The 13,421-nt window shown below is 44.7% G+C and overlaps 4 protein-coding genes across 4 annotated transcripts; 1 reads left to right on the top strand and 3 right to left on the bottom strand.

The window, feature by feature from the left end:
- Positions 1 to 206: 206 nt before the first annotated feature.
- Positions 207 to 764, bottom strand: DFL_007524 (uncharacterized protein; the record flags this gene model as incomplete). Its single annotated transcript, XM_067637119.1, has 3 exons — positions 207 to 278; positions 343 to 397; positions 469 to 764. The coding sequence occupies 3 exons, from the start codon at positions 762 to 764 to the stop codon at positions 207 to 209; spliced, it is 423 nt and encodes a 140-aa protein (XP_067488667.1).
- A 3,797-nt stretch (positions 765 to 4,561) lies between these two features.
- DFL_007523 (uncharacterized protein) lies at positions 4,562 to 5,083 on the top strand (the record flags this gene model as incomplete). Its single annotated transcript, XM_067637118.1, has 1 exon — positions 4,562 to 5,083. The coding sequence occupies one exon, from the start codon at positions 4,562 to 4,564 to the stop codon at positions 5,081 to 5,083; it is 522 nt and encodes a 173-aa protein (XP_067488666.1).
- Positions 5,084 to 6,645: 1,562 nt separating this feature from the next.
- Positions 6,646 to 7,744, bottom strand: DFL_007522 (uncharacterized protein; the record flags this gene model as incomplete). The annotated part of the gene is made up of 3 exons (XM_067637117.1): positions 6,646 to 7,110; positions 7,190 to 7,369; positions 7,508 to 7,744. 3 exons carry the CDS (start codon positions 7,742 to 7,744, stop codon positions 6,646 to 6,648), a joined length of 882 nt encoding a protein of 293 aa, XP_067488665.1.
- A 1,647-nt stretch (positions 7,745 to 9,391) lies between these two features.
- Positions 9,392 to 10,248, bottom strand: DFL_007521 (uncharacterized protein; the record flags this gene model as incomplete). The annotated part of the gene is made up of 3 exons (XM_067637116.1): positions 9,392 to 9,423; positions 9,500 to 10,167; positions 10,226 to 10,248. The coding sequence occupies 3 exons, from the start codon at positions 10,246 to 10,248 to the stop codon at positions 9,392 to 9,394; spliced, it is 723 nt and encodes a 240-aa protein (XP_067488664.1).
- Between the last annotated feature and the right edge of the window lie 3,173 nt (positions 10,249 to 13,421).

Here is a 13,421-nt window from a genome sequence, read left to right as displayed (position 1 = left end):
TCAAACTTTGCAACCTACCGTTTCAGCGGCACCACAATTGTGCGAATATCACAGGATCATTAGTTCAACTAATAGACATTCATACCTCATTGCTTTTATATAGAAATCTTGTCTCGTAACCAACCTCTCCCTTACATCAAGAAAAAAAAGGTTCCGAAAAAGGCTAGAAGGCTTCATTGGTCTTGGCAAAGTCCTGCAATAGCTAGCTAATCCCAGGTCGTGGTCTCTACCAACTCGAAAAGTTGATTGGGAGCATCTTGAGCTGGGTGAATATTGATCTAGTTTGCCAGTTAGTTCTCTTGTAGTTAATGGATTAGGAGCCATGTACGAATTCATGCTGACCTGTGACTCTGGCTGATCTTCGACAGTCCAGCCTTCGCCGCTCTTAGTTTCAATACTGCTCTAAGTTAGCTTCGCTCAATAAGGTAATAACCCAGAGCGAGCGGTCTCCCAAAATTGCTTGCTTACCTATATATATTCTCACCATGTTCGGGGTGGGCTTTGAGAATCCACTCCACAGGTGCAGGTTCCGGCAACAGAAAAGCATACAATTTGTCGCCGATAACCCCGGTGTAGGTGCCCTGGACCATCATGCGATATGTGCCATCGCTGGTTTTCTCAATGATCCAATGTGGAGGTCCTGCGGTTTGGGAAAGACCCAGAATCTTCTTCGGTAAGAGTGACCGGTCTTCGACATAATGTCGTCCCAAAACATAATGTGTGGATTTGGACCGGATAAAATAGCGTCCAGACTCCAGAGACATTTTGCCGAATGAGAAATACTGAACTCTAATATTTGGTAGGTATATGGGTGAATTGGTAATATGTGGGAAGTATAGGCTTGTTAATAGATATCGTATTTAGTTATGTACTTGGCTTTGGGATGTCCTTCAACGAGAGATCTTTCCCATGGAATATATATGCCACAGAAATGCCCTCTAAGATCTTAAGATTTGAAATTGTATGCATTCGCTTTGAAAGCAACGAACACATCAGCATTCGCTTTGAAAGTAGCGAACACGTCAGCAGGCGTGGGCGATCTGTAGATCCGGCAAGATCATCAGAACACTAACCGTTCTCCACTGGGTCTTCGTCTATGGCGCAATTGGTTATCTAAAGTAGCTAGACATTAGCGATCGATTACCGACTCGTCTATTTTACCATTCGATGTCCAATGTTGGCCAACTAGCTTCGAGTAAATTAAACCCAACTTCCAAATTTTTGTGAATATCATCACATTTGAGATCGAGATGATCCCGAACCCGCGAGCTGATATCCATTGCTTTCGGGGTTTACGAATTAATTACTTGTTGGGTGGCGGATCATTGCTCTCTATAGTATTCTGTTCCGACGTTGCAACCAACATCGTAATAGAGTTGCGGCACAGAAATTTCTAAGAGCTGAAATCATAGAAATGTATACATGTACAGCTAGCATTAATTTTTCCCAGATTGGGGCGTATGAGGTTCTAGATGCTGTTAAAACATGCAATAGCTATTTTCTCTGCGTATATACCGTAAAGTCACTACTTCATCTTAGTTCGGTGCTCCACGAGCGCTCCCACATCCCGAGGGAACATAATCATTAGCCCCAAAAATCCAATATTCCGTTGATGACATCAACTTTAGCCACCAGATATGAGAACATCGGGCATAAACAAGTCGACTGCTTTTCCGCGATAGCATTTAGAACAAAAAGATGTGAAAATACATTTTTATGTATAGTACTATATTCCAACCCCGTCGCTACGGATTGGCCAACCAGTATTTGTGCCCAGGTGCCATCGTTTTTGGAAGTGCAGTCACAGGAGAATTCAATCTGTATTTATGAAAATAATCTGGGATTTTTTATTTTATTTTATTTTTTCGTTGAAAAGAAAAAAAAAGAACCATATCCTTCAGAATCGCGATATCAGCGGGTTCCCTAGGATGTATGTATGTTAATACTGGCTGCCAGATGACGATACTTCTCCCTTACATGTCGGAAGCACTTCCTATGAAAAGATTAGGAAGCCATTACATCAGGGTGCAAGCGAACCAAGCCTTTCTGATAGGGCATTGGGGGTCTAGATCTCGAGACGTCCTTCTTATGCTCAGCCTCCTGCATCTTATGGAAACGTAGTCCCCACTTCGCAAATAAATTATTTGGAACGATGCAAGTTGATAGGTGGGATTGGGGCCTCACTGAGACAGAGATCTGGGATCTTGGTTCCGGGCTAAGAGAAGAATGTACAGACCTGGAAGCCTCGCCACCACCAGCCAGGCGGGACGGTTCGATAATGTTATCTGGCCTGGAGGTCCAACAGTGTGGATAGGCGCTATCTTAGAAACCTTAGAGGCAATAGAATTCCAAACGTGTTTACACAGTACAGGGTCCATTTCTGGTTCGTAAAATAGTACAAGATCCATGCCGGTAGTAACCAATATTCGGCTTGGAAAACAATCACTAGTTGATAAAGTAGCGGGCTATTTTGCAAACTTTGTAGCGAGGCTCCGACAAGGCCTTCTAGGCGATATATGGTAGAAGAAAGACGAGAATAGCAGCTATTTTGAGATTAACTTTGGTTATTCATATGACCATGCATAGCTAATTACTTTCAACGCCGATTTAGATTATCTCTGGTAAGACCACTCGAGTACTCGACGAATAGCTGTCACTGCGAGGTGAATCTCTCCATTAGGCAGGATCGGCACTAGGGCCTAGACTGACCCCGCAACACATTCCCAGGACAATCACCATTGTTCTCCAATGCAAACAACGACAAAGTTTCGAGGTGGCCAGACTGACGGGACACTTTTTTTTATATTGTATTATGATCATTGTCTTCTGATATTGCTCTTGATATCGGCCCACTCGAGGCAACCTTTGTGCCGGTTCTTGAATTCGTTTCTTGGAACAGAAATTTCACCTCATGATCGAATCTTGAAGCAATATCGAGCCCGACAAAATGCAAATTGAACGAGGAATCCCAGCATTCTGTCAAGGTTCGGGTTCAAGAGCAACGCCCCGTGGCTCCACCCGCTAGGAATTGAGATTCCGCTTCAATCTCATTCGCTGATATTCTGACGCGAAACCCTCAACAAAGAGCCCGAATGGCTAGTTTTTCCATTAGTCCTTCATCACCTGCCGTCCTGAGACAGAGAGCTAAGGAATTTAGCGAATACCTGGTGGATCCGAGGTTGTGAGTCCGCCGAAACGGACCCAACAAAGGGGTTTGTCCGGTTCCCCGAACATGGATGGTTTGCTAGGCGATCCGCTAAGTGGATGGGCTTCCTGGTTCCTCGGGACTGTGGCTCCCCTCCCTTCTGAATATTTGGGAATTAGCTGGCACAAGTTTGGGGCACCACTTCGTCTCCTCATACTGATATCCCACGGACAACACCGCACCCTTTAGCGCTGCAATTTGAACAAAGGACCAGAATTGAGGGTGCATATGCAGTTCAAGGGTATTTGACCAGGTGCTAATTTTTGTTAAGGTTACCAAAAGCGAGATCTAAATGGGGGTCATTCATGCTGCACAGTAGAAAAAAAGGGGGGGTATACAAGCGATATTATTGCAGTCTAGATTCTGCAGCCAACAACATTTAATATCGGAATACTGGGGCTTGCAGAATGCATCGACGGTGGATTTATCGATAACTGTCATCTACACAAGTAAAAAGAAAAGTAATCTTCGGGGACAGAATAAACAAAGTGCACACAAAGTATTCTATACTTTGACCGTTAGTCAAAGCCGATCCCCGTGCGTTACCGGAAATTCATGACTATCACTGAATAAACTGCCAAGGCGCCATCAATTTGGTAGACCCTTGCCCTCGTCTCCCACACCTCCTCCGCTTGGCCGTTTCCTTACGCCGAACCGCTAGGAAACGGTCCACTAGCTCTGGTTTCTGAAGAGTGACCCCCATTTGAGTTAGGACCCTCTTGAAGAAATCGTGCCCTCACCGGAGTCAAAATTGTACAAGGAAGATTTTTTTTTTTCTTCATGAGAGATTTCCAGCCTAGGCGTGGGAGGAAACAAGTTAGCCTAGAGGTGGACCCACACACACTCGCCAGGGGGTCCTAGAAAGGAGGAGACCCAGTCCCAAACTTTCGGAACGAGCATTGGCCTCTCACCTCCTATAACTTTCCACTGGCCATCCCCATTGCAGAGTCTCCTTGAGGAGTTATAAACTCACCATCTCTCTCCTGGGTTGATACTTAAGTTCGAGCATCCGCTTCCTTGGGTTCACACTTGATCTCTCCTCCTCACCATTCTATATTTTACCACTTCAACTACCAAGGCTAAATAAATCACAACATCGCATCACATCACATCACATCACACATCATCACACCTCATCACATCACACCAAATCAGCTGAGCTGTGAAATACTACCGAAAATACCAATTAAAAAACTCCGACTTGGACGGCACAGCTTGGATAGTAACAAGAAAGGCAGCCTTCTCCTTTTTATATATCATTATATATCCTAGCTTTGGAGTCATCTCGTGGCTCCATAAGCGTATACAATCCTCAATACTATATCCTATATCATCCACATCAAGACATCTTTCAAAATGATTATGTCGTGCATCCCGACCATCTTCCGACGCTCGTCTAAGGGCGAGATCGAGAAGATCGAGAAGACTGCAACCAGACGGCCTTCTCTCTTCTCTATCAAGAGCGCAAAGAGTGCAAAGAGCATCAGGAGTCGAAACTCCGGAAGCTCCTACCAGAACAAGCGACAAAGCCAAGTCTACGAACTCACTGATAGACGATGGTACATGTACACCGTCACACAACCTGACGGGGAAGTTGAGAAGCAAATGGTAGCATTACCACCAGCAGTCGCCGAAAGACTGAATCTGAGCTTGAGGGCCGATGAAGAATCCGAACCACCATCGCCCCGTACAGCTTCACCCTCTATTCCAATCCCATCCGACCCATTTCCAATTCAAGCTTCTCTTCCTCCATCCCCAACATCACCACACCACGAGAGGCAAAGGTCAAATGCCACATTCCTCAGCGGTTACTATGATCGGGATCATCACTACGAGGATGCCATCACAAGGCTCTACGATGAGGATGAGATCTGGTAAATCAACCATAAAGAACAAATAAAAAACCCCAAACAAAATATATAAAACGATACCCACGGTCCCTCCAAACCAATCACGAGTCCCATTTGTTACGAAAAAAAGAACGATTCTCTTTTGGAGTTAATTATTATTCAATTTCCTTTGTTTTTTTTTTGTTTTTTTTTTGCTTTCATTTGTCAGTATCATCTGTGGGATAGGTTAGGTCGGTTTAAGGATTGCATTCTATTTTCTTTGTTTTCTTGCGTTTGTACATACAAAAGAACATGTATACCTTTGGGAAAGCGGGAGTTTCTGATTACAAATAACACATTGCCTTTTGTATATATACTTTAGCGAAACTTGCATCGATATACCAATAACAAATATATCATCGAACACTTAAAGTACCCTCCAAGTCTCCAAATACGTATACCCTGTACAAGTTACGATATCAAAATAATTTACCCTAACGAACCAAGTTGACCGATTCTGAAAACTCCGAAAACTAGCGGCTCGCGTTCAACTATCCCCCCGGCCTCGAAAGGCTCACCCTAGCAAGCAGCTAAGTCCAGATTCCGACGGAAGAAATCTTAGACACGTCTCAAATGAAACCTATCCACTCACAGCCGAGTGATAGACGTTGTGCAAGTCTACCCAGCTCCTAGCATTCATAAAGACACGTCCTCATCCTCTGAGATATATAAAAGCCTATAATATATATCTCCACGCCGTAGACATGCGGTGTTCACGTTAATTACCTTTATTCCGTGTACTACATCATCTTACTCTTATATGTCCGGCTTTCGGGTACACAATCGCCGATCGTTCAATGTTGGAAAAAATTGGCTCTTGACCCACGACCCGATGGATCACGACGGCCGAAGGAACCAGATTCGATAAGTGTGGTTATACAGGAACGGTTTCTGTAAATACGAACGAATAGGATAAAATAGAGTAAACTACCCTGTCAGAAAAACTTTCTCCGAGATTCTAGATGGTGCTTTGTGTAAGTAGTCCGGAAAAAAGAATGGGTACTCTGTATGGAACTGTGGGCTGTTTCGGGCGATGCGATTCGGGATCTGCGTTGCATGTTGCAAATTCTCGAGGTACCGACCTCGTGTTAGGAAAGCGGGACGTTTGTACCTTAAGCTTTTGCGCAGTACATATACATCTACGGCACACGGAAAATTCCCTTATAGTCTATAGTTTCATGCAGAGTTAATGCAGGGACTAGGCTACATTCAAAGATTTAGCAATAGAGTCTATCGATAGGCTGCCCGTAGATCGCTGCTTTGGGTCGGCTCGACTATTCACCTCGTTTAATCCTTACCCTTCGCGTTTCGAACTTACCAGCCTGAGGGCTGATCGTGGCGCGGTGACTAACATCCTGGAGCCTCCGCTCTATGGCGGAACTCCAACCACAAAATTAGAGCTACATCTCGATTTACCACATTTCAAGGATCAGAGATCTAGATCCTCTGGTATCTCGATTGGATTCTATCGTCACCACTGCAGATCTGCTTTCGCATTAAACATTGGAGTCAAATAAAGAAACTACAAGCGTACATCCATTCTGCTGCTTATCAATAAATCTGCAAAACGTGCGAAGGCTGTGACCACTGCTTCTTCGTCGACAGGGTTGTGCTCGGTGTGAGGGGGTTCCCGGAATACGGTGTCGACGATACGGCCACCGTGCTGGTGCATGTTTTACCCTTCGATTTTGCCTTTGAATAAAGCTGATTGATGGTATTATGTGGCGTCAGACCGGTTCCATTTCCAGACTCAAGATTTGAGAGGTCTGTTCCCACATGGCTGTTTAGTTGCATGATCATACTCCTTCTCCTCCAGACTGCCCAAATGATGTTGCAAATGAGGATAGCTGCGACACTTCCAACGACTATACCGACTATGCCTCCAAGGCTCAGTTTAGGAACTGCGATCTCTGTGCCATCCATGGGATCACTCATATAGCTAGCATCCCACAGATTTTCTGAATTGGCTTTGAGTACCCGTGTACAAAGGTCAGAATGAGGGCCACTGACAAGCGTCTTCAAAAAAAAAAAAAAAGTTTCAAGTAAGCAGAAGGCTCAGAATAAGGAATTGCCAACTACCATGTGTGGAACATACCGGATCATCAGCACAGAGGGTTCGTAGGGCTAACTGGTTCGCAACGGTCTGCACTTTTAGAGCCACAACGCTAACATTGTAACTCTTGACAGCCCATATACCGAATACAATTGCACAGGTAAATCCGGCAATCTGACAAAGAACTTCAAGAATCAATCCAATGAGTTGGCGTTCTCGTCCCTATATGAGATGCATGTTCCAGATTAGTAAAGATACAAAAAAGCCACGAAGAAATAAGTGGACATTTCCTGTTTCGCAACACCGCTCAAAAGGGTGCATATGCATGGTCTGCAGAAGTATGCCGCATTCTGTCCTTACATGTTTTGCCTTTATTGCCGCCCTCCTATCACTTTCCCTCCAGACGTTATTTACTAACGTCGGCGCATAGTTACTTCCGGCATGTTGATCAAAAGCGGCAGACGGAGCGGGTGACAACGGTGCGGGAGAAGCGGTAGTGATAGTCAAATTCGCGGCTTTTGGTATTAGCTTCTCTGAGAAGATCGGGGCCGATGACGGACCCCGATAATAATCGTACCAGGTATCTTCCATCCCCATTTTTGCAGCTCTTAACTTCTTGTAGAAATTTAAGGTATGGATAGATAAAGTCTTGTACGTATGAACGGTCCGGGCCACAGGAATTACTCCGCGTTGTTGGGCGGATGGATAACTAGCGCAAACTCATCCGGTCCACGTTGAATGCAACTGTGATCTGAGCGGGGGTGCACCGGTGAAGGATCGAAAAAACAAAGTTGACTCCAAAACTTACATACGGTGCAGTGCAGATAATGAAGCTCCATGGGCTGAACTAACTGCGGACTTGCTCATTCATTTAAACTATCAAAGCTTTCGGCTCACTCTCCTAGAAGCGCGAATTCGAAGCCCGGCCGATGAAACGGGGCTCTTTGCCATGCCAGGCTTGGCTAAGGCCATGCTGGGGCAGATGCTCATGAGGCCTTAACGTGATAATTCACGGGATAGGCAGCAGAGATTGCTGACACTGCCTCAGGATAGGTCAAAGAGAGAGCTCGAGAGATGCAAAAGTTGAGGTCGGAGCATCGGAATTCGTGAAAGGACTGCGCCTTCTTCGCTAAACAACTTGAAGGCGAGACTTTAGCCGGAGAGCGATCCTAATAATGATCAAGCACAAGACAATGGTCGTAATCACTAGACTATACAAACCTATATTTGAGGCGCAAGGCGGATAGTTGCTAGCTCAGTTTTGCACATGGCCAAGATAATTGCATTTGATATTTTTGAACTTATAACCCCTCAAGTACTTCTTGAGATCTCAATACGTTGTATTTTATGTAGACAACACAGCTTCCACAGGTATCCCAACCTTCGTGACACAGGATAATACGTATTAATACTTTAATACTGCTGCCTAATCATTCGACAAATGCAGGATGGGTGGGCATATCTGGCCAGAACGAGTCATGGGCCCAGCCAATTGATAACACTGTCTCTTATAGCTGATCTCAGAACAAAGATATGAAGGTGCTGACATCAAGTATTAGCAGTCAAGAGGCCGAAACTCGGAAAATTATCATGCATGACTTGCTTGCTCTGCAAAAAGTAATTTAATACAAGGGATCCGAAAAGATACCTTGGGTGTATATATCCTTGGCTGTAGAAGGAAGAAAAGACCCATTGACTGATAGATAAGTATAATCCACATCTCGGAGAGTGTTACACAAGCTCGCCACTGTTACCAGGTCAAGGTACTACGGTCGTTTTTAAGCCATACACACCAATCCGGAGGGGCTATGTTATGGCCACGCCTTCCTATTATTCTTGAACCTGTATGCGTTTCGAAAGCCAATTAGTCACCAGTTATCGATTCTTAGTCGATTTATACATTTAATCTCCAGTTGCCACCGATACTCGAAACCTTGAGAATGAACTAGGCAGCTGTGCAGAGGCACTTGTGAGAAAAATCAATAAATTACTTTCAAAAATCATAAAGAGAGATCGTACGAATGAGTGAAACTAGTGATACAGTAACCATGCGCATAAACATCATTCGCTCAAGAATGCAGAGAACCAATGATGTTCTTAAAACACTAATGCCTGATACCGTCCTGTAGAAAAAGAATAGCTGTACGCCTGTGTTCCGACAAATGCATTAAACCTGCCACAGCGAGCCCGCCCAAAGGACCAAATCGTCAACAAAGTAAGACACTCACACAACTTATGGGTTGGTTAGTTCGATTTTCCGATACATCGTTGCCAGCCTAGTGACAGAAAGAGTTAATACTAGTTCCATACAAGACGCAAATGTCGTGATGGAAGAAATTCAAAGGAACTTACCAGGCAAGCCACACCCGAAGCCGACGAATAGGTAGATCAAGAAGATGATGACAACCCATAGAAGAACCATCAATTTCATGTTCTTCCACCACATTTGTCTCCGCAATCTTCTTGCTCCAACCCTAAAGCCCCGAGCACCTTCTCCCAATCGATCGGTCTTGTCAACGAGAAGATCAATTCTCTCCCCTCGTTCCAGAACCCGTTCAATATTCTCTGTCATGATCCCTCGTACAGCATCGATTTCGGCTTGAACATTCCGTGCATTGTTTCCACCAAGATCTTCTCCATTTCCAGCAGCATAGATCTGGACCTGTTCTTTCAGAACTTTATTGAACTCGGCGCAACCATATGGAGGAGCATCTTCAACCATTGCTGGTGTGTATTTGAGACCGAATGCTTCCTGGACCTTCTGCAAGAACCCGAATGACGTCTTCCTTGCTACAGATTTATCAGTGACGAGGAGAAATGTGAGTGATGACGCGGATGTAGATGTTGAAACATAGTTGATGAGATGTTCGCCATATGTGTAGGTGAGTTTCTGTGGCTGGTCGTGGGAGATTTTGGGAAGAACCACCGAGGCGATTTGGGCTACGGATGAGGAATTCCTAGAGGAAGATGGGAATGGCGTGTATTCTGCGAGAACAGTTGTGCGATGGGCGACGCATGCACTATCAAACACTAAGCTTCATGTCCAGACATAAGGGTTAGGCAGGGAATGGCACATACTATAGCAGCGGAGGAGTCGCCATGATGGCTTAACAGTCAAGATTCCTATGAATCCTGTACTGCTGTCTAATCTTTTAGATTTGGAGCTATAGCAGCTTCGTGAAACCGTAATAGTGGCTGAGGAGAAGACGTCGAGGTGTTTGGAGAAGGTAGGTAACGAGTCGAAGAGGCGTATAAGGGCTCGAGGGATGGCTGTGGAGTGATGACGATGGTTTGCGCTCCCTTATGTCACGCTATTCCGAAACGGCTTGGTGGCGCTAAAATAAATACGACGGGGGACAACACAAAATCCCTGCCATAAAAAATTATCGACCCGCCCGCTATTCTCGACGGTACACCGTCTGTAGATGCGCCCGTTTTCGTTTTTTTTGACCACAAACCCAGAAAAAAGGTATCATGGTTTCTTGGACGTGCTCAGCGAATACCTTGCAGATTAGGTTCAAGTCTGAGAAAGAGAATCTAAGGTGAAATTTGTGCGTCAAAACGGTAGATGTCTTATATATGCATTGGAGAACTCAGACGACATCAATTCATCCACAAACTTCGGTGAGATGGCCGAGTTGGTCTATGGCGCCAGGTTAAGGCTATACCTTAACAAGTGACATCCTGGTACGGGTAACCGTGCGTGGGTTCGAATCCCACTCTCATCAAGATCGTTAAGGTTCGAGTAACCTTGAAGCTAGTGGATTTTTTTTTTCCTTGCCCATTTCGCGGTTAGAAGCGAGCTCGCAAGCTCCATTTTTTACTTAGGCTTGATTCCTCATGCGCGGTATGGTAAACTCGCGTTTTCCTTCGTCTCACTTTTTTTTGCTCGTGGACCTATGCACTGAAGGGTTTTCTCTAGTGTACCGTTCGCAGTCTTACTACGGTAGGGCTTAGTAGTTTGAAAAATAGGTTTTGAGTTGTGGCATCAATACAGATGCTATGCATATATGCCTCGGCCAGACTAATTCAGAAAATATCGATAACTATTGTCGACTTGAACTTCTTTTCTAATTCTAAAATCTAGTCATTGATTGCAGTTAACTTCAACGGCTATGTTTGCCTGACAACTAGGCTGCTCCTTAGTTCTAGATCATGGTAGCTAGTGCCTAACGTAACATTGCAATTCAATCTAACTGTTCTCTGAATTATAATGGTACCCGAGCTTTTGTAAATAAGCGATCGGTCCAAAACTTGCCCAGAAATTTCGCTGCCCACCCAGACCATTCCCATCATACCCGCAGCGTTTGCTCCAACGCCTTCAATACCTTTACTCATTCTCGGAACAACCATAATCCATTCTTTTGTCATTACCACATTATGAGCTGTTCCTTTACAATGCTCGAGAGGTTTTAGCCAAAGCCACAAGAGTGTTGTATCTTTCCAGAAGGTCTCCGACAGAAGTGCTATTATATAATGCTAATAAGGAACAGTTGGTACAGTGACAACATCGCCTAAGAAGGATCAGCTATTAGTTTAGGTTCTATAAAATAATCAATTAAGGATCCTATTATAACCTTCTGGAAGGTTGGCCAGGCATGGAAATAGCTTGAAGTCCCGGCCTCCAGGTTTCGGGAACACCTGCATATGTTTATGGCCCTGGGAGGATTCCGCATCCACACCACAACTGCATATCATCATCGATGGGGTCTTCGGGAACGCCTCCAAAACTCGCCATGCCGAATCAAGATCCGACTTTGTAAGATCGTCACTCTGCAATTCGAACTGGTTTGTATATAACACAAGGTGCGGCCGGGGGACGCAGAACTTGGAAAATATCAACGTATGAGTTTCTCCAATTTTTGCGACCACAAAATCCGGATCTGGGTCGACGAATGGCCCAACAGCTTTGGTTCTTCCAGGTGGCGAGATAGAATTGGCTTTTTCAACAAGGCTGGTGCCAGTCTGAATTCGAACTGTTCGTCAGTGACGTACGTGTGTTGATAAGCAATCTGCTTGCAGCCTTGTTGGTAAATTATGGGTGAACTTACCTGAAACCCATCATGTTCTACATATTCAGGATCGGAAGGGCCCTATATAATTTCCCCTGCTGCGATGAGGTTGTCGAATTTCGTTAAGGTGATATCTTTCGAGATCAAGAGGTGCAGCGCTAGTGTCGCCACCCATTTTGTCGAGGTTCCGGTACCCGTATGGAAATAAATTCTAGCTAGTCTGCAAGTACGTGAACAAAAATTATTTGACAAAGCCGTGTTTCTCTTATAGGGTAGCTATTCCATCTTTTAGGCGGGGCCTTCTATTTCGCATAAGCCCTTTAGCACCAATTTAAATACTTGGACAATTGTGTTAACAGAGCTGCAGAGTATGTGCATCCAAGATTCTCTGCAGAACAAGATCGACAGAGCAAAAGCTTGAGGCCGTGGCGAAATTTTCCCAATGTCTTCATGGTGCATGATACCGATACTGTTTGAGCTTCACAGAAGAGTTTCAATCCTTCATTTGGTCTTGCGACCATCCTCCATTTTTTCAGCGCAGACGCCGAATCCTTCTGGGTAGGTAAAAGATCTAGATTTCAGCTCCGGTTTAACTCCACCTAAGCTTAAGCTCATATTTCAAAGCATTCGCTTCCGTGTCCACTATCCTGTTTGAAGGTAAGCTGCGATCTTGGAGACAAGACAAGCGCGAACATTCAAAGATTTAATAAATCTAATTTATTGCGAAAATGACACAAAAGTCGACTAACTTGCAGCTTACCTAGCTTTCTCTAACCCCCAGACGGCGCAAGCACGGCTTCCGCCTACTCGCTTAGCAAGAAACTGTGTAGCTGTTGGGCGGAGGGATTTGGACTTCAGCCAGTATCCGAACAATATCGAGTCACTAGTACCAAAGGTCCATGACGCCCAGCATTCTCAAGGTATTCTAAGGAATGAGAAAAACTTTTCCTCGAAGACAACATGTGAAATATTTCAGTTTGCCCAGGGCTAAGGATCGCTCCCGCATGGCGTATACGACAGGGGAGTAGAGGAATTTCTTTTCGTAAGATTTTTGTCCTATAATTTTCGTTCACGTATCTTGGCTCATGATATTTACAAACTAACTGGGGCCATATAGGAAACTACCCAAAGGGCACAGACTCCACCAGTCGAGCCCGAAACGCATGCTATGTTCTTGAGATCTCTTTGTCTTTGCCATTTCGAATTCATAGAACTTGAAGTTAACTAGAAGATAGCTTCTGCTCTCTTGTCAAGCCTAATAC

The sequence above is a fragment of the Arthrobotrys flagrans genome (assembly GCF_004000055.1).
Source record: "Arthrobotrys flagrans strain CBS H-5679 chromosome Unknown unitig_8, whole genome shotgun sequence".
NCBI lineage: Eukaryota > Fungi > Ascomycota > Orbiliomycetes > Orbiliales > Orbiliaceae > Arthrobotrys > Arthrobotrys flagrans.
Note: the sequence above shows the minus strand (reverse complement) of the source record. Positions and strands in the feature narration are given on the sequence as shown.